Source organism: Nerophis ophidion, linkage group LG02 (assembly GCF_033978795.1).
Source record: "Nerophis ophidion isolate RoL-2023_Sa linkage group LG02, RoL_Noph_v1.0, whole genome shotgun sequence".
Lineage (NCBI taxonomy): Eukaryota > Metazoa > Chordata > Actinopteri > Syngnathiformes > Syngnathidae > Nerophis > Nerophis ophidion.
Genome location: NC_084612.1, coordinates 4,695,333 through 4,720,072, shown reverse-complemented (window position 1 = coordinate 4,720,072; position 24,740 = coordinate 4,695,333). Strand labels below are relative to the sequence as shown.

At 39.7% G+C, this 24,740-nt stretch overlaps 1 protein-coding gene across 1 annotated transcript in view; it reads left to right on the top strand.

Moving 5' to 3' along the window:
- Nucleotides 1–24,740, top strand: part of LOC133536253 (xaa-Pro dipeptidase-like) — a 63,728-nt gene that overhangs the window by 17,495 nt on the left and 21,493 nt on the right. The window contains exons 3-8 of the mRNA XM_061876645.1: nucleotides 2,383–2,510; nucleotides 2,631–2,694; nucleotides 14,700–14,747; nucleotides 14,916–14,977; nucleotides 15,183–15,227; nucleotides 22,612–22,687. Of these exons, the coding sequence (XP_061732629.1) occupies nucleotides 2,383–2,510; nucleotides 2,631–2,694; nucleotides 14,700–14,747; nucleotides 14,916–14,977; nucleotides 15,183–15,227; nucleotides 22,612–22,687 (423 nt within the window). The remainder of the gene's footprint in view (nucleotides 1–2,382; nucleotides 2,511–2,630; nucleotides 2,695–14,699; nucleotides 14,748–14,915; nucleotides 14,978–15,182; nucleotides 15,228–22,611; nucleotides 22,688–24,740) is intronic.

The following is a 24,740-nucleotide window of genomic DNA, read 5'->3' as shown; positions in this document are numbered from 1 at the left end:
TTGATTGGCAACACTAAATTGGCCCTAGTGTGTGAATGTGAGTGTGAATGTTGTCTGTCTATCTGTGTTGGCCCTGCGATGAGGTGGCGACTTGTCCAGGGTGTACCCTGCCTTCCGCCCGATTGTAGCTGAGATAGGCGCCAGCGCCCCCCGCGACCCCGAAAGGGAATAAGCGGTAGAAAATGGATGGATGGATGGTCAATAGAAGTCAAAAGAACGTAAAAATAAAAACCCTGTTAAATGTAAGGTAAACAGAGGTACAAGAAGTTAAATGGATAGTATAAAAAGGATAAAGGGTCAATAGAAGGCTAAAAAAGGTCACTTTAAAATATGTGCATTTGTATTGAACCGTTTCGGTCTGGTTCGGAGGTGTATCGAACGAGTTTCCACACAGACATATGAAGTAGCGTACCGCACGTTGTGTAAACAATGCACATCAAGGCACAACACACGGCATGCTAGCAGCGACCGGGCTACGATAGACTGACCATACCTCCTCTTTTCAGCGCATGTGTCCTCTTTTGCAGGACTGTCCGGGTGGAGTTTCTTTAAAGCCTCAAATGTCTGGCATTTAAAGTTAGAGTTGGGTGCATTAACAATGTACGTTCAGAGTTAAGAAGGGGTTCAAAACAAAACAAATTGTGCACGCAGCAGCATTTGTGAGGGAGGGCCAGCGACAGAGAGAGCGAGAAAGTTATGATAAACGCGCATGCGTCGCCAGGCTCTGCTTTTTACCCATAGATTTATCAGATTTTATTTGTTATTATCTATAGCAGGGGTGCCCACAGCTAATGTTTTAAAGGCCCACAGCACATTCTAAAATACTATTAAAATAAAAAAAAACATAACAAAAGTGAAATAAAAAAGCTTAAAGGCTCAATGTAATTTCGAAAAAGTTGCAATGTTGACTAATGAAACAAAGCTGTGTTTTTTCTCTCAAACTGTCATTGCTCAAAACATAATATTGAATCAAAATAAATGTTATTATGAATTATTGACCTATCCAAGGTTCCCATTACTTCACATCAAATATTCCACTAAGAAAAATATTTTTGCTAGAAGATTTTGCAAATTTGGTAAATAAATAACCCAAAAAATTTACATTTTCTGGTTTTCTTACTGTACCAAAAATTAACCGAACCGTGTCCTCTAAACCGAGGTACGTACTAAACGGAAATGTTTGTGTACCGTTACACCCTTAATATATATATATATATATATATATATATATATATATATATATATATATATATATATATATATATATATATATAAGTGTAAGAGCAGGGAAACCTGCAAAACAGGCTTACAAGGATGAAATAGCCTCTGTGTTTTTCCTGACCTAACGTGTGTGTGTGTATTTATATAAATAAGAATAGGGCTGTCAAATTTAACAAGTAAGCACATGTGATTAATCACAAAACAATTGCATTATTCATGTATAAATATCGGGCTTCACGGTGGCAGAGGGGTTAGTGCGTCTGCCTCACAATACGAAGTTCCTGCAGTCCTGGGTTCAAATCCAGGCTCGGGATCTTTCTGTGTGGAGTTTGCATGTTCTCCCCGTGAATGCGTGGGTTCCCTCCGGGTACTCCGGCTTCCTCCCACTTCCAAAGACATGCACCTGGGGATAGGTTGATTGGCAACACTAAATTGGCCCTAGTGTGTGAATGTGAGTGTGAATGTTGTCTGTCTATCTGTGTTGGCCCTGCGATGAGGTGGCGACTTGTCCAGGGTGTACCCCGCCTTCCGCCCGATTGTAGCTGAGATAGGCGCCAGCGCCCCCCGCGACCCGAAAGGGAATAAGCGGTAGAAAATGGATGGATGGATGGATGTATAAATGTCAATTAATCACTCAATTGTTTTATTTTTTGCCATTTTAGTTTCTTATCGCAGCACAAGATATTTAAAATTTGTTGTGCTGCGATAATGAAATACAGTCGCCCATTGTTTGTCACTGTTAATTGGTTCTGGGCCTGACCCCAATAAATTTGAATAATTATGAATCAGATATTTTCATAATTACAGAATTTAAAAAACTGCTGGCTACCTTCCAAATATAAAATGTGTGATCGGCCCAGGTCCAGTTTTGTGTACAATGAACCTGTTACTAATGCAGACTGAACAGTTTGTTTTTTTCAATGTTTACAACATTGGTTCTGTTTGTGAAATATTTCAAGATCAGGAGACAGAACGTCATTCAAAGCACGTAATGAACGCCCGGTCACATTGTATGATCTGCCGTCCCCGCTGTTATTCCTGGTATCTTGGAGTACTCAGCCATGTATTAACCAGTGCCTTTGTTCCCAAAAGAAATCCAATTTCCACTTATTCATTTTGACCTTCCCGCTTTGTACTTTCTTTGCTGACTAATGTCTGCAGGAGTCCTTCTTCCACTGGGCATTTGGGGTCACAGAGGCTGACTGCTATGGAGCCATTGAAGTGGACTCTGGCAAATCCCTGCTATTTGTTCCCAAACTGCCCCACAGCTACGCCACTTGGATGGGAGAGTGAGTGTGTTAGCCTCCTAAAATCTTAATGAGTGTGTTTTCTCCTTGACCGTGTCCGCACAAACGTGACTGGTGTGGGCTTTTCATCACCAGCGTGTGTTTGTTTCCTTGTGTTGACAGGATCTTTACCAAGGAGCACTTTGGGAAAAAGTACGCCGTGGATGAGGTGCACTACTCCACCGATGTGAGTCCTCTGGTCGTACCTCCACTGTTTTGTAACCTCAGTTCTGCACAGACAAGGTTTCTGCAGCAGAAGAAGAAAAAAAAACTCAAATATTTCTCTGAAAAACAATGTACCAACATGCTTCTTTTTTTTTTTTTTTTGTCCTATCCAGCTTCTCAGGCAAATCATATAGTTGATGTCGATGCCCATATCAGCTGTTCAGATTTACTTTACAAAAGAGAAGTGTAGGATACTTCTCTTGCCTTATTTGAATTTGACTTTATTAAATGTATTTATATTATCATTTGGTGCAGCCGGGCCGGAGCAGGAGGAGATAAGAGGGGAAAAAAACGAGGACAGAGTGGGGAATTGTGGGGACAAGAAGGGGATTAGACAGAGACAAAAACAACAACAGCAAACACAACAACAACAACAATAGAACAACACCAGCACATACGATATGTACAACAAAATGCTTCTTAAAGATTTCCAAAGTTTGCGGATAAATATTTATGATATATGACCAAAATAGTATCAATATCACAGAGATTCCCGAGCCATTTTGAGAGATAATGAGGAAGCGTGATCGCGTGACATTGCGCTAGGACCCACGGATCCCTTCCCCATCAACAACAATGCTAATCAAGCAGACTCTGTGAGAGTCGTTGGGAAAAAATTATGATCCAGAAGCTTATATTTTTGAGCCCGAACTCAAAGAGGATGAACAATAAGTTTTACAAGCCGACTGCGACCCGGTGGATGCAGCTTTATTGTAACGCTATTACATTAGCAGCATTGCTAGCTGCTAAACATACAAACTAGCCATAACAAACCATAATAAAAAAAAACACTTACTGTAGTATTTTATCTTTCTCTGAGATGCCGAGCGACGGTACGCTCACATAATCCCGTTTAGATGAAGAATCAATCACAATCCTGATAATGGGTTAAAAAATAAATTCCAGCAGGAAGCGTGTTTTGGGGTCTTTTTTGCAATCGCGCGGACGTGAAAGTCGACCAGCCTGTTAGACCATGGCCACATTTGCCTACAAGCCGGTGAGAGATGCATGAATTATTATCTAGAATTTACTTTTTGAGAATTTTAGACCAAGCAGAAGCAGCCGCGGCTCAGTGTGTCAACAATAGCAGTGTAAACTAGCATTCGCTCACTGTTTTTTTTTTTGTCGATACACTCAGCCCTGTCTTGACGCTGCTTGAGCTCCGATCCGAACGTTTGTATTTTGGCTTTTTTTTTTTTTAATAATTATTATTCTGCTGTAGCCCCGCCGTTTATTATAAACATATTCAAACCGACAGTTTTATATTTTATGTAAATGTCTTTACATAAAATCGACAGCTAAAATAGGCCGTCTGCTTTGCCGCTCATAATAACAATATCACTCATATTTGGATACTTTTTAGGTCACGACATTTAAATGGAGTATTGGTGGTGCTTTCTGGCTGTTTTTTGGAGAGAGTACATTGGGCGCAATAGAATTAAGTTAAAGTACCAATGATTGTCACACACACACACTCGGTGTGGTAAAATGTGTCCCCTGCATTTTTTCCCATCCCCTTGTTCACACCCTGGGAGGTGAGGGGAGCAGTGAGCAGCAGCGGTGGCCGCGCCTGGGAATCATTTTGCTCATTTAACCCCCAATTCCAACCCTTGATGCTCAGTGCCGAGCAGAGAGGTAATTGGTCCCATTTTTATAGTATTTGGTATGACTCGTCAGGGGTTTGATCTCACGACCTACCGATCTCAGGGCGGACACTCTAATCACAAGACCATTGAGCACTGAGAGCACCCTAAAAAAGCCAAAAGTGTTTTTTCCTTCTTGTATATCGTTCCAATTTTTGCATATTTGCAGTATGACTAATCTGATAACATGGTCAGAGTGCAGAAACGATGACAATCTCTGAAAAAAGGCAAAGCGGAAAATTCAGAATGGCTGACTGAATGTGTGGCATTTTGTAGTGTTTAACCAGTGTTTTAATATACTTTCTGAGTTGTAAATACAACTGGATATGGTTTATGAAACAATGAAAAGCAATTAAGTATACAAAGTCAACTTGTTTGTCCACTCTACTGGTACGTCAATGAGGTCCAGATTTGCACAAGATATGTGTATCAGATTTTACATGCAAGCTGTTTAAATCCGATACTTGTTCTTCTGACCGATATTGATATTCGATTGGGACACCCTTAAAAAAAATCTCTACACTAGTCAAATATCCTCAATCAGACATAGTGATCTATTGTTTTAAGGATGCACTGCAAAAACACTAAATCAAGATCCTCTCTATGACAAAAACCCGCTGATTTTAATAAGGTATCTAGTGTAAAAATGCAAGTCAAATATGTTCTATATTAGAAGTGTCCTAACTGTTTTCCCTAAGGTCCGCATAATAAAAAGTCAAAGTAGGCGGCGGCCATTTGGATATTTGTTATTATGTAAAAAAATAAAAAATGCTAAAAACAGAAATTACATATGTTTAAATACCAAACTTAGTGTCAGCTTTATGGTGTATGTGACAAGGTGTAATAATATTAGTTGTTTCAGGGTTGTCCAAATATGATCAGGGAGACATTTGCAGACAGCAGCTCAGGTTTTATCTGGAAAAAAAAACAGTAAAAATGTAAGAAAAAAAGTGCAATAAGACATACTGTAATGATAAAAAGCTGAAACTTTGACACTAATAATAGTAAATTTGTCACTTATAACACAAAGCTGGCAGTAAGTTTTAATATATAATGTCTGTTTGTAGCATTTAACAAACAAAAATTGTCAAAATTTGGAAACTTGTCACGTTTCATGTGTCAGGTAAATTGTGAAAAATTGGGCCATATGAATCCCCTTCCTACTGTACGTCCATATGCTATTTTATAGATTTCTTTTTCCCAACAAAATGTTGCAGGCCAACAAAACTCGAGCTGCTGGCCACACATTTGACACCTCTGTTCTGTTTGAAAGGAGCACGCTTAAACCAGCTGAGCTCCAGACAGGGCTTGCAAATGCTGGTGGCGTCATAGTCCGTTAAAAAGATGTCGATCCGAGTGTGTTTGCATGTCTTCTAGCTAAACATAAACAAAGCAAGGAAAAGCTTAAATGATCAATCCATTGCTACTTCACCCATGACAACCTTTGCTTAAGATCTTAAACATTTTACCAGTCGATGCTAAAAATACACCCAAGCCGAGGCGGGCTTTTAATTGTGTGTTTTGGGGAGTTTTGCAAAGCAGCCGTGTACGTCGCCACTGACAGGCAGGCTCCCGCGGGACCTCCGACGTCAACATATCTGACATTTCCACAGCTATTTTGGAGGCGCGCATGTTGACAAATCACAACAAATCTATTCCGCCGATAACCCCCGCCGCTGCCATCAACATGTTTTGCCTTGTCGGCGATCACATGTAATTTAAACAGCGGGGGCTACATTTTACGTAGTGACCTTCTCGCTATTGTTAAGGGAAGAAGTGGGTCTTATATCTCCGCACTTCCCCGCGGCGTCACACTTCCAGCCTGGAGGGAGGGCTTTTGCATCAATCCCACCTGCGCCTCCTCCAGTGTCGTCACAGCGGGAGCCTTCGAAGCGCTTAAACGCCATAATAGCTGCTTTTGCTGCGTTAAGTGTAGGCCCTGTTCGCCTGCTGGGCTTCACGCTGAAAGCACAATAGGAAAACTCGCTGTCAATATTGTGACCTTCTCATTAAGTTGCAGCGTGACAGACGTCTACATTTCTTTGTTCCTTAAGTCCACCGAGTCAGATTCTTGCCGCTCTGCGCACGTCAGAGCGTTCCGCCTGGCTCGGTTTGACGAGCTTGTTGTGCTCCAGAAGGTTCTATTGCGGAGGTTGTCACTGAGGCGTGACACACACTCTTTAGAACCTCCAGTAATGTCTTGATCATGGGGATTTTTATATTGGGATTAAGGCTGAGGTGCACTGTGCTGCCGCGGTAATAGTATATACCGTATTTTTCGGAGTATAAGTCGCACCTGCCGAAAATGCATAATAAAAAAGGAAAAAAACATATACAGTGGGGCAAAAAAGTATTTAGTCAGCCACCGATTGTGCAAGATCTCCCACTTAAAATGATGACAGAGGTCTGTAATTTTCATCATAGGTACACTTCAACTGTGAGAGACAGAATGTGAAAAAAAAATCCAGGAATTCACATTGTAGGAATTTTAAAGAATTTACTTGTAAATTATGGTGGAAAATAAGTATTTGGTCAACCATTCAAAGCTCTCACTGATGGAAGGAGGTTTTGGCTCAAAATCTCACGATACATGGCCCCATTCATTCTTTCCTTAACACGGATCAATCGTCCTGTCCCCTTAGCAGTAAAACAGCCACAAAGCATGATGTTTCCACCCCCATGCTTCACAGTAGGTATGGTGTTCTTGGGACGCAACTCAGTATTCTTCTTCCTCCAAACTCGACGAGTTGAGTTTATACCAAAAAGTTCTATTTTGGTTTCATCTGACCACATGACATTCTCCCAATCCTCTGCTGTATAGTCCATGAGATAGTTTCCTGTGGACGGGACTCTCACTGCTGTCTTGGAGCCACTATGGATTGAACTTTCACAGTATCATGTTAGACCCGCTCGACATCCATTGCTTTCGGTCCCCTAGAGGGGGGGGGTTGCCCACATCTGAGGTCCTCTCCAAGGTTTCTCATAGTCAGCATTGTCACTGGCGTCCCACTGGATGTGAATTCTCCCTGCCCACTGGGTGTGAGTTTTCCTTGCCCTTTTGTGGGTTCTTCCGAGGATGTCGTAGTCGTAATGATTTGTGCAGTCCTTTGAGACATTTGTGATTTGGGGCTATATAAATAAACATTGATTGATTGATTGATTGATGTATCCATTTTGGTATAAACTCAACTTGTCGTGTTTAAAGGAAGAAGAATACTGAGTTGCATCCCAAGAACACCACACCTACTGTGAAGCATGGGGGTGGAAACATCATGCTTTGGGGCTGTTCTTCTGCTAAAGGGACAGGACGATTGATCCGTGTTAAGGAAAGAATGAATGGGGCCATGTATCGTGAGATTTTGAGCCAAAACCTCCATCCATCAGTGAGAGCTTTGAATGGTTGACCAAATACTTATTTTCCACCATAATTTACAAATAAATTCTTTAAAATTCCTACAATGTGAATTCCTGGATTTTTTATTTCACATTCTGTCTCTCACGGTTGAAGTGTACCTATGATGAAAATTACAGACCTCTGTCATCATTTTAAGTGGGAGAACTTGCACAATCGGTGGCTGACAAAATACTTTTTTGCCCCACTGTATAAGTCGCTTTTTTGGGGGAAATGTATTTGATAAAACCCAACACCAAGAATAGACATTTGAAAGGCAATTTAAAATAAAGAACAGTGAACAACAGGCTGAATACGTTATATGACGCATAAATAACCAACTGAGAAGGTGCCTGGTATGTTAACATAACATATTATGGTAAGAGTCATTCAAATAACTATAACATATAGAACATGTTATACGTTTACCAAACAATCTGTCACTCCTTATAGCTAAATCCCATGAAATCTTATATGTCTAGTCTCTTACGTGAATGAGCTAAGTAAAATTATTTGAGATTTTACGGTAATGTGTTAATAAATTCACACAAAAGTTGCTCCTGTGTATAAGTCGCACCCCGTGGCCAAACTAGGAAAAAAACTGTGACTTATAGTCCGAAAAATACGGTATGTAATTTAGAGCAAAAGCAATATGCATTAATACATGTTTGTTTTTAATTAGGGATGGGTACCGAACCCGGTACTTTTTTAGCACTGACCGAATCCTGCCGATCCTACCGGGTACTGATTCACATGAACTCTAACACAAAGGTCACGCTCAGTTGCCGGCTAAGACTCAACCAAAACACCTCTAGGTAATGTTGCAATTCCTATTGCCAACAAAAAAAATGCCTCAATAAATGCTCCACATTAAAAAGCAAGGCTCCACTTTTCCAAAAATGCGTTAGCTTGATGCTAATATATACTGGCCTTGCTGTCGGCATGCTACTGAATAGCATTAGCAAAGGCAATTCTAATTTGCCAATAATACTACAACTAGGATGCATGTTACAATTAAACGTACAGTGCGTATTAGATACAATACAGGATTAGCACTTTTTAGGGTGCAAAAAAAAAAAACCCACACACACCATAAACTACACACTACTGCCATCTAAAGTCTTGGACTTGCTAAGTACTGTGCTCATTACACACTAGAAGATTTTATCATTCATCTTAGTTGTGGTTTACAATACCAAATTTGGAGGTGTTGAAATCGCCATGTAAATTTGCTGATGATAATAGTAGGCTGTCGTTGGCAAATCCAATGTAAATTATCATTAAGCGAGCATATTTTGGAAGAGTGGTGCCTTACTTTACATTTGAGAATTTTCTACCAAGCATGCTTGCTTTGTTGGTGTTGAAAATTGCCACATTACTAGAGGGAGTTTGACTAAGTTAGCCCTGAGTGCTGCTTGTCTGTTTGTTTACGTGGTTCCGTGTTTAGTCTGCAACCGGATGTGACGTCATGTGCAACAAAAGTATCAAAGTATGGCACCGCTTGATTTTACGTGGATCAATACCTAGTAAGAATTTGGTCGGTGCGTATTAAAGTACCGAATTCAGCACCCATCCCTAATGGACTTACACTGTTAGCCGCTACTGTCAAAAATAAATAAAGTATTAGAAAGCCAGAGAGGATTGGCTTTTGTAATCAGCATTAAAAAGGCATTAATCAGCAACGGCTACTCACATACTTTTTCAGGACAGTCTATACTGTTTGGTGGACATAAGGCCGATTGTTTCAAGGCATCGCTACTCGTTATACCATAGGTATATTTTGTAATATTTGAAGTTTATTCCACATGAAAATACTAATTAGTTTTCATAAGAAAACAAATGTATTCTCATAATAGTCATGTTTTGTATTACATAAACATATAACCTAAAATATTACATCTCAAGAATGAGTTAATTCTCAACATCCGTTCATGTATATAAAGACTTTATAGTAGTGACACACATTGCTGTTATTAAATGAGCTATTGTGGGAGTTGAGATAATGAGGCCAGAGAGCAGCAGCTCTGAACCGGTGAGTTTATTATCTGACTTCTTTCCAAAACAACAACAACCCTTTGACCCCGGAGGTGTTTACCCTTATAACTGGTCACATCCGACCTATACTCCAATCCCCAATTTGGTGATGAGAACAATTAGTGCCCTGGTACACTATTTTTGTTTTTTGATGCATTTGTTGACAGCCCTTAAAACTTGTAGTTTATTACATTGCCAGTGAGTTCAATCAATTTAAATACAAATACAGAATGAGAATATTACAGTATTTAGAACACGTGGTTGGTGAACCGATTTAGCCATTGCCTATAAATGGTGTAGCACAGTGGTTGTCAAACTTTTTTACTCCGATTATTGTACCACATAAGAAAACACATTTGCTCTCCAGTACCACTATATTGACAACATTAAAATAGAGTAGCGCAGTAGGCCCAAGTAGTCATTAAAAACAAGGCAAGAGATTTAAAGGCCTACTGAAATGAGATTTTCTTATTTAAACGGGAATAGCAGGCCCATTCTATGTGTGTGTCATACTTGATCATTTCGCGATATTGCCATATTTTTGCTGAAAGGATTTAGTAGAGAAAATCGACGATAAAGTTCTCCCATTTTGGAACTTCCTGAAAAAGCCTCGCCTTTACCGGAAGTCGCAGACGAGGTGACGTAACATGTTGATGGCTCCTCATATATTCACATTGATTTTAATGGGCGTCTCCAACAAAAACAGTTATTCGGACCGAGAAAACGACAATTTCCCCATTAATTTGAGTGCGGATGAAAGATTCATGTTTGAGGATATTGATAGCGACGGACTGGAAAAAAAAAAAAAAAGAGTTAAAAAAAATAAAAAAACGCGATAGCATCGGGACGTATTCCGATGTTTTTAAAGACATTTAGTAGGATAATTCTGGAAAATCCCTTATCTTTCTATTGTGTTGCTAGTGTTTTGGTGAGTTAAATAGTACCTGATAGTCAGAAGGGTGTGTCCACGGCCGGGTGTTGACGCGCAGTGTCTCAGGCGAGTCGATGGCAGCTATGGACGGCACAAGCTCAGCTTTTATCCGGTAAGAACTGACTTTTTAACCACAATTTTCTCACCAAAACCTGCTGGTTGACATGTGGTCTGGATTCATGTTGGCTTGACCGCGCTCTGATCCATAGTAAATTTTCACCTCCGGGAATTTTAAACAAGGAATCACCGTGTGTTTGTGTGGCTAAAACCTAAAGCTTCCAAACTCCATCTTTCTACTGTGACTTCTCCAATATTAATTGAACAAATTGCAAAACATTCAGCAACACAGATGTCAAAAATACTGCGTAAGTATGCCGTTAAAGCAGACGACTTTTACCTGTGTGTGTGCGTAGCGCTCACACTTCCTAAAACCCTGTGACGTCATCCTTACACGTCATCATTACACAACGTTTCTAAGACGAAACTCCCGGGAAATTTAAAATTGTAATTTAGTAAACTAAAAAAGTCGTATTGGCATGTGTTGCAATGTTAATATTTCATCATTGATATATAAACTATCAGACTGCGTGGTCGGTAGTAGTGGGTTTCAGTAGGCCTTTAATTTTACAAGTATATTTCTTACTTTGGCCACTGTAACATTACACAAAGTTTGAACAGTAACACTGTGTTTGAATATAGTAAAATGAACACTGTACTTTATTGTACTGATTATTTGCGGTTCCACTAAGGAGAGCCCGTACCACAGTTTGAGAATCACTGGTCTAATAAGCGTAATTTACTACAAACCCCAAATCCAATGAAGTTGGCACCTTGTGTAAATCGCAAATAAAAACAGAATACAATGATTTGCTAATCCTTTTCAAACTATATTCAATTGAATAGACTGCAAAGAAAAGATATTTAACGTTAGAACTGGAAAGCTTTGTTATTTTTTGCAAATATTAGCTCAATTTGATGTCTGCCACATGTTGCAAAAAAGCTGGCACAAGTGGCAAAAAAGACTGATAAAGTTGAGGAATGTTCATCAAACACTTATATGGAACATCCCACAGGTGAACAGGCCAATCCGGAACAGGTGGGTGCCGTGTTGGGTATAAAAGCAGCTTCAATGAAATACTCAGTCGGTCACAAATGAGGATGGGGCGAGGGTCACCACTTTGTGAACAAATGTGTGACCAAATTGTCTAACAGTTTGAAAACAATATTCCTCGACGTCCGTAATCACCATTTAAAAAGGTTAAGAGAATCTGGAGAATTCATTGCACGTAAGCGGCTGAGGCCGTGACCTTCGATCCCTCAGGCCGTACTTCATCAAAAAGCGACAGTGTGTAAAGGATATCACCATATGGGATCAGGAAAATTTCAGAGAACCACTGTAGTAACTACAGTAGCTCGCTACATCTGTAAGTGCAAGTTAAAACTCTACTATGCAAAGCAAAAGCCATTTATCAACAACACCCAGAAATGCCGCCGGCTTCACTGGGGCCGAGCTCATCTAAGATGGACTGATGCAAAGTGGAAAAGTGGTCTTTGGTCTGACGTGTCCACAATTGTTTTTGGAAACTGTGGACGTCATGTCCTCGGGAACAAAGAGGAAAAGAACCATCTGGATTGCTATATGCGCAAAGTTCAAAAGCCAGCATCTGTGATGGTATAGGGGTGTATTAGTGCCCAATGCATGGGTAACTTACACATCTGTGAAGGCACCATTAATGCTGAAAGGTACATTCAGGTTTTGGAGCAACATATGTTGCCATCCAAGTAAGCAACGTCTTTTTCCTGGACGCCGCTGCTTATTTCAGCAAGACAATGCCAAGCCATGTGTTACAACAGTGTGCCTTTAAAGAGTGCGGGTACCAGACTGGCCTGCCTGTAGTCCAGACCAGTCTCCCATTGAAAATGTGTGGCGCAATATGAATGCTAAAATACCACAATGGAGACTCGGACTGTTGAACAACTTAAGCTTATTAATCAAAAATGGGAAATAATTCCACCTGAAAAGCTTTAAAAATTGGTCGTCTCAGTTCCCAAACGTTTACTGATTGTTGTTACAAGGAAAGGCCATGTAAAACAGTGGTAAAAATGCCCCTGTGCCAACTATTTTGAAATGTGTTGCTACAATTAAATTCTAAGTTAAAGACCTACTGAAACCCACTACTACCGACCACGCAGTCTGATAGTTTATATATCAATGATGAAATATTACCATTGCAACACATGCCAATACAGCCTTTTTAGTTTACTGAATTGCAATTTTAAATTTCCCGCAAGTTTCTTGTTGAAAACGTCACGGAATGTAAGGAAATATTAGCGCTGCACCTCACACAGCTAAAAGTCGGCTGCTTTAATCGCATAATTACACAGTATTTTGGACATCTGTGTTGCTGAATCTTTTGCAATTTGTTCAATTAATAATGGAGAAGTAGAAAGATGGAGTTGGGAAGCTTTAGCCTTTAGCCACACAAACACACGGTGATTCCTAGTTTAAAATTCCCAGAGGTGAAGCTTTACTATGGATCAGCGCGGTCAAGCGAACATGGATCCCGACCAAATGTCAACCAGCAGTTTTCCGTGAGAAAATTGTGGTAAAAAGTCGCCTCTTACCGGAGATCAGCTGAGCTTGCGCCGTCCATACAGCTGCCGTCGACTTCCCTCAGACACTGGCCTCAAGACACCCATGGACACACCCCTCCGACTATCAGGTACTATTAAACTCACTAAAACACTAGCAACACAATAGAAAAATATAAGGGATGTCCAAGAATTATCCTAGTAAATGTGTCCAAAAACATCTGAATCCGTCCCAATGCATTCGCCTTTTTTTTTTTAACTTGATTTATTTATTTTTTTCTAGTCCTTCGCTTTCAATGTCCTCAAACACAAATCTTTCATCCTCGCTCAAATTAATGGGGAAATTGTCGTTTTCTCGGTCCGAATAGCTCTTGCTGTTGGAGGCTCCCATTAAAAACAATGTGAGGATGTGAGGAGCCCTCACCCTTGTGATGTCATCGTCTGCGACTTCCAGTAAAGGCAAGGCTTTTTTATCAGCATTAAAAGTTGCAAACTTTATCGTCGATGTTCTCTACTAAATCCTTTCAGCAAATATATGGCAATATCGGGAAATGATCAAGTATGACACAGAATGGACCTGATATCCCCGCTTAAATAAGAATCAGTAGGTCTTTAATGATTATTTGCAAAAATAAAGCCGCTGCTCCTCCACATCGAGAGGAGCCAGATGAGGTGGTTCGGGCATCTGGTCAGGATGCCACCCGAACGCCTCCCTAGGGATGTGTTTAGGGCACGTCCAGCTGGTAGGAGGCCACGGGGAAGACCCAGGACACGTTGGAAAGACTATGTCTCCCGGCTGGCCTGGGAACGCCTCGGGATCCCCCGGGAAGAGCTAGACGAAGTGGCTGGAGATAGGGAAGTCTGGGCTTCCCTGCTTAGGCTGCTGCCCCCGCGACCCGACCTCGGATAAGCGGAAGATGATGGATGGATGGATGGATGCAAAAAATATATATATTTCTCAGTTCGAACATTAAATATCTTGTCTTTGCAGTCTATTCAATTGAAAATAAGTTGAAAAAGATTTGCAAATCATTATATTCTGTTTTTATTTACGAATTACACAACATGCCAACTTCACTGGTTTTGGAGGTTCTGACGAAGTGATGTGTTCTAACCAGCCAAGCCCAAATAAGGCGACCTTCACGCTGCAAATCTGCCTCCACCCTGATGTGCAGTATTAAAGCTATGTGATAGTCGGAGGGCTCCCCCGGGGGGTCACCAGCGTGTCAGGAAAATGTCACTAACATTTTAAGCTGCCGGATGAGCAATAAAAGTCATGTGAAGTTCTCGTCTGTTGCCGCGGAGCCACACCTGCCAGCCAGCGTGTCACTCTGTAGGCGTCTCATAACAACCCTGACTGTTTTTTCGCCTTGCAGATCGCCGAAGTCCTTGGCAACCTGAAACCAGCCGTCCTCCTCACACTGGTACGCTGCACTGACCTTTCCTTTTGCTGACAAACACTCGTGACCAATCACGTCTGGTATTGGTGATGGGTGTGTGTGTGTGTGTGCGTGTGTGTGTGTGTCTGCTAATTCCCGAGCTATGCTCATTGGCGTGCGTTAAAGAGGATTTAATGTCGCTTTTCACTGCAGCGAGGACAGAACACGGACAGCGGGAGTGTCAGCCGTGAAGCCTCCTTTGAAGGAATTAGCCAGTAGGTTTCATGTCATTACATCTTTTGTGTGTGCTCCACAAAGCAGTCAAGTCTCACACAATAAGATCATTTGGTGAAGTCAACAATGATCTACATACTTTAGCCTTCGGGCTCTCTTTAAATGTGCGCCACTTTTATGCATTTAGCAGCAAGCACTGGTTTTGTCCACTTCAGGCCTAATTGGGATGTTTTCTCTTTGACTCAGATTCCAAGTGAACAACACTCTCTTGCACCCAGTCATTGTGGAATGGTGAGTCTTTGCATGAACCATTAAAACCAATGTATCCTATAGAGGTGAGGAAATGATGGATTCTCTGATGCATCTCTATTAGAACTATTCCAGATTTGATGAACAATGGTACAAACATCGATTACCGTATTTTTGGGCTATAGAGCACAGGGGAAAAATATAGTTTTCCATACAGTTGTGTTCAAAGGCTTACATGCACTTTTACATACACATTCACCTTTTCTCCTCCAATCATATTGCTGGGTATTGTGGCCAAACAGCTCCATTTTTGTTCCACTGACATCACAATAACAAAGATAAGACCTTCAGGAGGAAAGTTCTGTGGTCAGATGAAACAAAAATAGAGAGGTTTGGCCACAATACCCAGCAATATGTTTGGAGGAGAAAAGGTGAGGCCTTTAATCCCAGAAATACCACACCTACTGTCAAGCATGGTGGTGATAGTATTATGCTCGGGGCCTGTTTTGCTACCAATGGAACTGGTGCAAATGGGACAATGAGAAGGAGGATTACCATGAATTGATTAACGTGGACCCCGACTTAAACAAGTTGAAAAACTTATTCGGGTGTTACCATTTAGTGGTCAATTGTACGGAATATGTACTGTACTGTGCAATCTACTAATAAAAGTATCAATCAATCAATCAAAAAACCTCCAAATTCTTCAGGACAACCTAAAATCCTCAGCCCGGAAGTTGGGTTTTGGGCACAGTTGGGTGTTCCAACAGGACAATGACCCCAAACACACATCAAAAGTGGTAAAGGAATGGCTAAATCAGGCTACCATTGAGGTTTTAGAATGACCTCCCCAAAGTCCCAACTTAAATGTGTGGACAATGCTGAAGAAACAAGTCCATGTCAGAAAACCATATTTAGCTGAACTGCACCAAATTTGTCAAGAGGAGTGGTCAAAATTTCAACCAGAAGCTTGCCAAAAGCTTGTGGATGGCTACCAAAAGCGCCTTATTGCAGTGAAACGTACCAGGGGACATGTAACCAAATATTAACATTGCTGTATGTATACTTTTGACCCAGCAGATTTGGTCACATTTTCAGTAGACCCTTAATGAATTCATAAAAGAACCAAACATCATGAAGGTTTTCTGTGACCTACAAGTATATTGTAGGTCACAGAAAAAAATAAGACTTGTAGAAATTATTGGAAACTCAAGACAGCCATGACCTTATGTTCTTTACAAGTGTATGTGAACTTTTGAACACGACTGTATATTAGCCGCAGATGTATTTATATTGAAATGAGTTATTTACACAAAAAGATTATGTAAGAGTTTGTTTACCTACCTTATTATTTCCAAACAATGCCTGAAACACGGCAGTAAAATGGCTGATCAAACAAAACAGGAGTCATCCAATCAGCTGATGATGTTCCTCCGTCGTTGTCGACGATGAGCCGGACATGGTTGACTTGTCCTCAGTTCACTTGACAAGCCGATCCTTGCTCGGTAGTATCTGCCACATGTAGGACACTTGAAGTCAGTTATGTCAGTTTCCAAACGGTGCCTGAAACACGGCAGTAAAACGGCTGATCCAACAAAACAGGAGTCATCCAATCAGCTAAACCAGGGGTGTCAAAGTCATTTTAGCTCAGGGGCCTGCGTGGAGGAACATCTATTCCCAAGTGGGCCGCATTGGTAAAAAACATGGCATAATAACTTAAAAATAAAGACAATTTCAGATTGTTTTCTTTTTTTTTTAGCCTGGCCAAAAACAGAACAAGCACATTCTAAAAATTTATAAACCACAACTAATCCTCTTGACAAAAGACTTCAAATTCTGAGGAATAAAATGTGTGTCGTTTGAAAAACACAATGAACTTAGACTTCCTCTCAGTGTACAAAGTCATTAACCATTAACTCACAGCCTATCTGGGATTGAACACAATAAATAATACATTGATAAAAACCTTGAGGTATCAAAGACCTAATTTGTCACGTCCACATATTATTCCTATGCTAACTCAACAAACTGTACAAAAAAAGGTAAAAACTATTCAAGAGGGCTGAGTTGCACTATGCGTTCACTTTTCTCATTTTTGACATTTTGGGGCAATAAGGGTGCCAGAAGACGTGAATCGGCAGGTTTCATTTGCTTGGCCCCAGTATAAACCGTTGGCTTGCCTGACAGAATGGCTTCTGCGACATCCAGTGGAAACATTCAGGACAGCAGTTTCTTTCATTAAACAATTTTAGCTCATTTTTATACTTGGCACACTCATCTCGCGGGCCGCGTAAGACCTGTTTGTGGGCCTAATAAGGCCCAAGAGCCCTACCTTTGACACCCCTGATCCAAACAGACTCAATAACTTTGCAGTGATGTCTTGGTGAGCTTACCGAGGAATTTGTGAAATTGAAACATTACAAAAAGAATGCAATTGTAAGTTAATAATACTAATACAGTCGCTTGTAATTCTGTTAGCATATTAGCTCATGCTAACGACGCTTGCGTTGTTATATTTTGTTAGCATGTACAAATATGCATGAAAACACTCAAACAGACATCACACATTAGTAAGTATAAACATTTATAGTTTAACTGTAAGACTTACAAATGTTGCTTGGAGTTAAGAATGAAGAATCCATACGAGTAGGAACGCTATGGACGGCTAGAAAACTGAACGACGAGCAAACTCGTCCAAAAGATGGCACCAAATCAAAAAAAAATAAAACACTTTGTTAATGTTTTCTTTGTTTTTTTTGTAACTATTGTTTAACAGATCTACTTCAAAACATCATAACATGGCATAGAGCAGGGGTCGGCAACCCGCGGCTCCGGAGCCGCATGCGGCTCTTTGACCACTCTGATGTGGCTCAGCCGCATACTTGCCGACCGCCCGGAGAAGTCAGGTAGATTTCCAAATTTTAGTGTCTCTATCAGGAATTTCCCGGGTAAACATTTTTCGAATTTCACCCAGACATCAACTTTGAGGAAGTGCTGTGATGACAATGCCTCTAACACCCTTTCTAAATGTCATCGTGCCAGGATTTTCACCATGCTACCTGCGTGCCGGCCGGCCGGTCAAATCTTGGATGCGACCTCTATCTGAACGCACAAGCTACTGCAAGGCATACTTGGTCAACAGCCATACAGGTCACACTGAGGGTTGTGATATACACAACTTTAACAATCTTACTAATATGTGCCACACTGTGAACCCACACCAAACAAGAATGACAAACACATTTCGGGAGAACATCCGCACCGTGACACAACATAAACACGACAGAACAAATACCCAGAATCCCATGTATCATACACAAAAGCTACCACCAACCTAACCCCTCCGTGCGTCGGTTGAGCTGGGCGGGGTTGGGGGTAGCTGGGTATTCTGGGTATGTATTATGTCGTGTTTATGTTGTGTTATAGTGCGGATGTTCTCCTGAAATGTGTTTGTCATTCTTATTTGGTGTGGGTTCACAGTGTGGCGCATATTAGTAAGAGTGCTAAAGTTGTTTAAACGGCCACCCTCAGTGTGACTCGTATTGCTGTTGAATAAGGATGCCTTGCAGTCTCTTACGTGTGTCTGCAATAGCCTCGTCAAACAATTCTTTGGGCTGGCAAGCTATTTGTACAAGCCGTTGAGGGCGCTAGCGGAAGGGCCATCATTGTACGCCCTTATTAATGTTCATTGGGTGAACACCAGCGTACATTCGAGAGAATAATTACTCTGGAATTCGGTCGTCTCCCGGGGAAATTGGGAGGGTTGGCAGGTGTGACGCTGTCAAGCGGCATTCATATAAAACTTGCGGGCCGCACTAACGTTAAATTTTCCTATTAAGGTGCGGGCCGCGTGTCTGAGACCCCTGGTTTATACATAGCACAAAGCAAAAAAAAAAATTTCTGTATGCAGTATTATTTCATTATAAATTTCAAAAGAGTTATGTGGCTCTAGGGGTGTAACGGTACAACAAAATTTCGGTTCGGTACGTACCTCGGTTTAGAGGTCACGGTTTGGTTCATTTTCGGTACAGTAAGAAATCAACAAAATATTAATTTTTTGGGTTATTTATTTACCAAATTTGTAAACAATGGTTTTATCCTTTTAACAATGGAAACACTATAATAATTCTGCCCACGTTAATCCACATTAAACTGCCTCAAGTTGTTGCTTTGATTAAATAAAATGAAAAAAACTTTCTTCTACATATAAAAAGTTTAACATTAAACAGTTTCCATTGAAACTGTTTAATGTCAACTCATCATGCTTAATTTATTACAGAATTTGGGAAGCCTGTAGTTGACTTTTATTATGTAAATGTTGTATTTTTATCAACATGTGATAACAGGGACCCTGCTATTCAAAACTAGGCTGCTACATTACTAATGATTCATGTAACTATAGCTGAAAAATAGTACAATTGCAATAGGAGAGACTATTCATCCCTAAACACAATGGAGTTCAATGAAATAACAGACAGACAGGACTTTGCTGCCCCTAAAACACACACACACACACACGCTCACACACACGCACGCACGCACATATTCACACAGAAAAATGAGCTAACGTTACGCTAAAAGCTAATGAGCCTTCATCTCAAGTCCATACAGTAAGCGAGCTGAGCTGCAGTTTAAGTTTCTAGAAGGTCAACGGGCTCATAGTGATGTTTGTAATAGTTGTGACTGGGAAGTGTTTAGTATAATTTGGGTAGAGTCCACTCCTCCCCTGCTAGACGAATATCTGCTCTACGCTAAAGCATTGACTACATCGTTCTGAAGTCTGAATATGCACTGCTGATTGGCTGTTACATCGCTCTGAATATGCACTGCTGATTGGCTTTGTATGTAACCAATCAGATGGTTGTGTGGGCGGGACAATGAGGCAGAGGCAGAAAGCAGAGCAGCTTGTGAAGACTTCTGCTTCCGAACTTGTTCGGTACGCCCGGGTGCCGAACCGAAACCCCGTACCGAAACGGTTCGATACAAATACACGTACCGTTACACCCCTATGTGGCTCCCATTGTTTTCTTTACTTTGTGAAACGGGTCTAAATGGCTCTTTGAGTGGTAAAGGTTGCCGACCCCTGGCATAGAGAAACAGCTGCTGTTGCCGTGCCCTTGCATCATGTAATACTGGCGGACCAGCCAGGACACCCCTGGTGTAGTGGTAGCAGTAGCTCAAGGCTTAAAGTTCAATTTTATTCAGTGACATGCTGCTGCGCGCTAAGGTGAGGCGTCGTGAATCAGGTTTGTTTGTCCCCTCTTAAAGTGTCAGAAACAAGCGTGCATGCACGTAATGGACTACGTGCACGCCAGCGTGTTCTCTGAATTAGATTCCGCATCCTTCAGATGAATGGACATTTTGCCAAAATGAGGAGGAATGCTGTGGAGTCACACCTCCTGCGGAGGAGAACAACATTATACCGCTCTAGCAAACCCTCACTGCCTTGTCACATGGCTTTGCATTAATGTGCTGACCTTTCACTTTGTGTGTTTCCCACCTCACTGTTTGGTAGCAGGGCAAACTGTGATTCTTATTTGTTCCCACTCTAGATTGATTTATAATTTGCAAAAATCTATTTAATTATTTTTTTTTATGTAAACCAATTTTTTAAAAGCCAGCTCCATTAGGGCTGCAACTTCCCATTAAATCGATAGTCGATTAATCATCGACTATCTTCATGATTAGTCGGATAATAAAACGTGCATATATTTAATGGCTCAAATTTTTCCATTGACTTCTAAATGCAGCTTAAGTTATTTTAGGCATGTGCTTAATAACAACAAATATGACTTAGTCAATCACAATTCATATTTATTTATAAGGTAACTGTCCTGCTCATTCAGCAGTTAGAAAATTTAAATGACTATTAAAATGTTGTCCATGTAAAAGAGAGGAAAGGCAAAGTACTAAATAAAACCCTTAACTTTATGTATTCAAAATAAACAGTCAAAATGGCAGCAATGAAAACAAATTACAAAACAAACTTCCTTTTAAAAAAAAAAAAGCATTTTGTGATGTTTAAAAAGCTGCACACTGGTATATTGACAATTGATTAGCTCTTGGCAGTTTTAGCACTCTAATACAGTGGTTCTCAACCTTTTTTCAGTAATGTACCCCCTGTGAACATGTTTTTAATTCAAGTACCCCCTAATCAGAGCAAAGCATTTTTGGTTGGAAAAAAAGAGATAAAGAAGTAAAATACAGCACTATGTCATCAGTTTCTGATTTATTAAATGGTATAACAGTGCAAAATATTGCTCATTTGTAGTGAACTATTTGGAAAAAAAGATGTAAAAATAACTAAAAACTTGTTGAAAAATAACTAAGTGATTCAATTATAAATAAAGATTTCTACACAGAGAAGTAATCATCAACTTAAAGTTCCCTCCTTGGGGATTGTAGTAGAAATCCATCTGGATTCATGAACTTAATTCTAGACATTTCTTCACAAAAAAAGAAATCTTTAACATCAATATTTATGGAAAATGTCCACAAAAAATCTAGCTGTTAACACTGAATATTGCACTGTTGCATTTTTTTTCACAGTTTATGAACTTTAATTCATATTTTGTTGAGGTATTATTCAATAAATATATTTATAAAGGATTTTTGAGAACCACTGCTCTAATAGACTCAATATGTAGAATTTTATATTTGATTAATTATTAAAATGTTGGCTATTTAATAGATTTAATATATGTAAAATACATTAACTTAAATAACCCTGTTCGAGAACCAATTAAATTCGTAAATCCACTGTACGAGCTTGCATAATTTAAATTAGCTTAAAAAAGAGCCTGATATTATGATACAGATGCAATTTTAATGTAAGAATGTCATACAGGAACATATTTAAATGTTTTACTTAAACGGACACTTTTATCAAATCATCGTAGCATTATAAATAATACGCCGTGGCTTGCTGGGGCAGCGGGCTGAGAGCCAGGGACACATACAGACTGGACAAGTTGGTAGAGAAGGCCAGTAACCAAGGATGATGATGGTTTGACCCTGGAACGAATCATTTCTATTAACTTCTTTCTATGAGAGTTCCATTAATGATGTGCTGTACAACATTCTAAACTTTACCACTGTTCAGTCTCAATATTTCTGTTCATGCTGGTGTGTGTGTGTTTGTGTATAATGGTACAATTTTGGATTTGGGTGTATAAAGTTTCAAGCTATGCAGCACAAAGATGGGGGAAAAAAGTGTCTCAGTGACATTTAAAGAGGCGGTCGGGGTCACGTTGTTCCCGGAGGAGGCTTATTAGTGGAGCACATTTGAATAGCTGAACTTCAGAAATGTATTTTTTTTTTTCTTCTTCTTCCCACTGCTGAAGTGCTGATACTTCCTCTCAGTAAGTTTCTTACGGTAAAGTCGCTCACCTTATCTGACAGATAGAATCTCTCTCTCTCCCTGCAGCCGCCTGCTTAAGAGCGACATGGAGCTGGAGGTCCTCAGGTACACCAACAAGGTGTCCAGCGAAGCCCACAAGATGGTGAGATTTCTGTAAATCATTGAATGTGATGTGAACAAGTAAAACAAAATCAAAACAATTGTTACATAATTTAGTGTATGCCTAAAATATATTTTAAAAAATGCTCTAATACTGTTTTCAAGTTATGTTTGGACTTTTTTATTCCTGGATAAGGTAGTAAAAAAAATGCAAAGTCAATAGAACAATACAAAAATATTATCTCTCTGGTCTAAACAATCAGAATTGTACTTGGGAATAGAAAAGCGAGGAAACAAAGGAAAACATCAGAACCAATCAACACTTACGAAGATGATTTTGTCCTATAAAAAGGGGGAAAAAATCTGATTTAGATCACAAAACTAAAATGTGTATAATGATGGGTCTAACTGTACTGAAGCATCAATGCCTTATGACAAACATTGGGACCTTATCTTTAAAGGGGAACTGCACTTTTTTTAAATGTTTCCAATTGTTCACAATCATTATGAAAGAAGTTATGACGGATGGATTTTTTTTTTATGTATTCTAAATATTAAATAAATGCTACCAAAAGTCAGCTTACAATGGAGCCTACGGAAGTCACTCTATTCTGCCTACAAAGCCCTTAAAAAAACATGTATGTATGTATGTAGTATAGTAGCAGGCACATTTAAAATAACATTTAAAGGAGAACTGTTTTGCACTTGTTTTGGATGTTTGCCTATTATTCACATACATTATAAAAGACATGACAACTGATTAATTTTTTTAATGCATTCTAAATATAAAAAAAACATAAATAAAAGTCCACTTACAGTGGAGCAAATAGGAGGTCCTCTATTTTACCCGTAAAATACAATAAATAACCATTGAAAAAGCGCCAACAATACTCCATTTACAATTTGTGACTTGAATATTAACCAAGTATTAGTTATATTGTTATTGTAAACGCTAAAGCAGAACAACTACGTATAGCGGCAACGTGATCACTTCCTGTGTCCATATGTTTACATCACCGAGTGGTCTGCTGTTTCCTCGCTTCCCTGCTCCCTGTAAGTTTATTGTAGATCATAAATCATGCATCTTACCTGGAAAGTAGATAGCCAAGGATGTTTTCTGACAAGTTGGGACACTTTGACAACCATTTGGCACCCAAATCTGGCAAAAATGACACGAAAAGATGCTTGGTTCCCACCACCCCTCCACCCTGTTTCTTCGCGAGGAGTGAGTCATTCTTTATCTAAACGAGAATATACGAACATTCAAGCAGTCTTCATCCAAATGACAGCAGACCTTGTACAGTAAGTGATGTTTTATTATGTGTGTTGGCTCTCATGAAGTCTGCAGTGAGTAATAATCAGTAATGTTTAAAAAATAAAAAAAAAGCCAACCTTGTGATGCGTTTTTGAAATGTATGCGCCGTGTACGCTTAAAATGATCCAAATACGTAAATATTAAATGTTATTATAAATGTGCCAATTACTACATTACATATATACTTACATAATTTATATAAATCCCTAATGGAGGTGTTTAGATATTTTTTAGAGGCTCTTTAGGAAGAATTAAATGGTTCCCATAGGCTCCATTGTAAGCAAACTTTTAATATTAAGAATGCATTAAAAAAAAATCCATCAGTCATGTTTTTCATAATGATTGTGAACAATAAGCAAAATTATTTAAAAAAACAAGTGGTTTCCCTTTAATATGTATGTATTCTGCTCATTTTAAGCATATACGGCGTATTCATTTAAAAAACTTAGCACAACGGTCGTTTTTTTATTTTAACATTAATGATTATTGCTCACTGCAGACTTTATCAGAGCCAACAAACATAATAAAACGTCACTTACTTTACAAGGTCTGCTGTCATTAGCATGCCGACTGATACGATAATGTTATATTTACGTTTAAATGAAAAATGACTCATAATCCTCGCAAAGTAAACGGCAGGAAAACCAAGCGTCTTTTCATGTCGTTCCCGCCATATCCGCGTCTAAATTGGCTGTCAAAGTAAGGCTTATAGTAACAAAATCTGTGATACTTGGTTAATATTCAAGTCACAACATGTAATTTGAGTATTGTTAGCACTTTT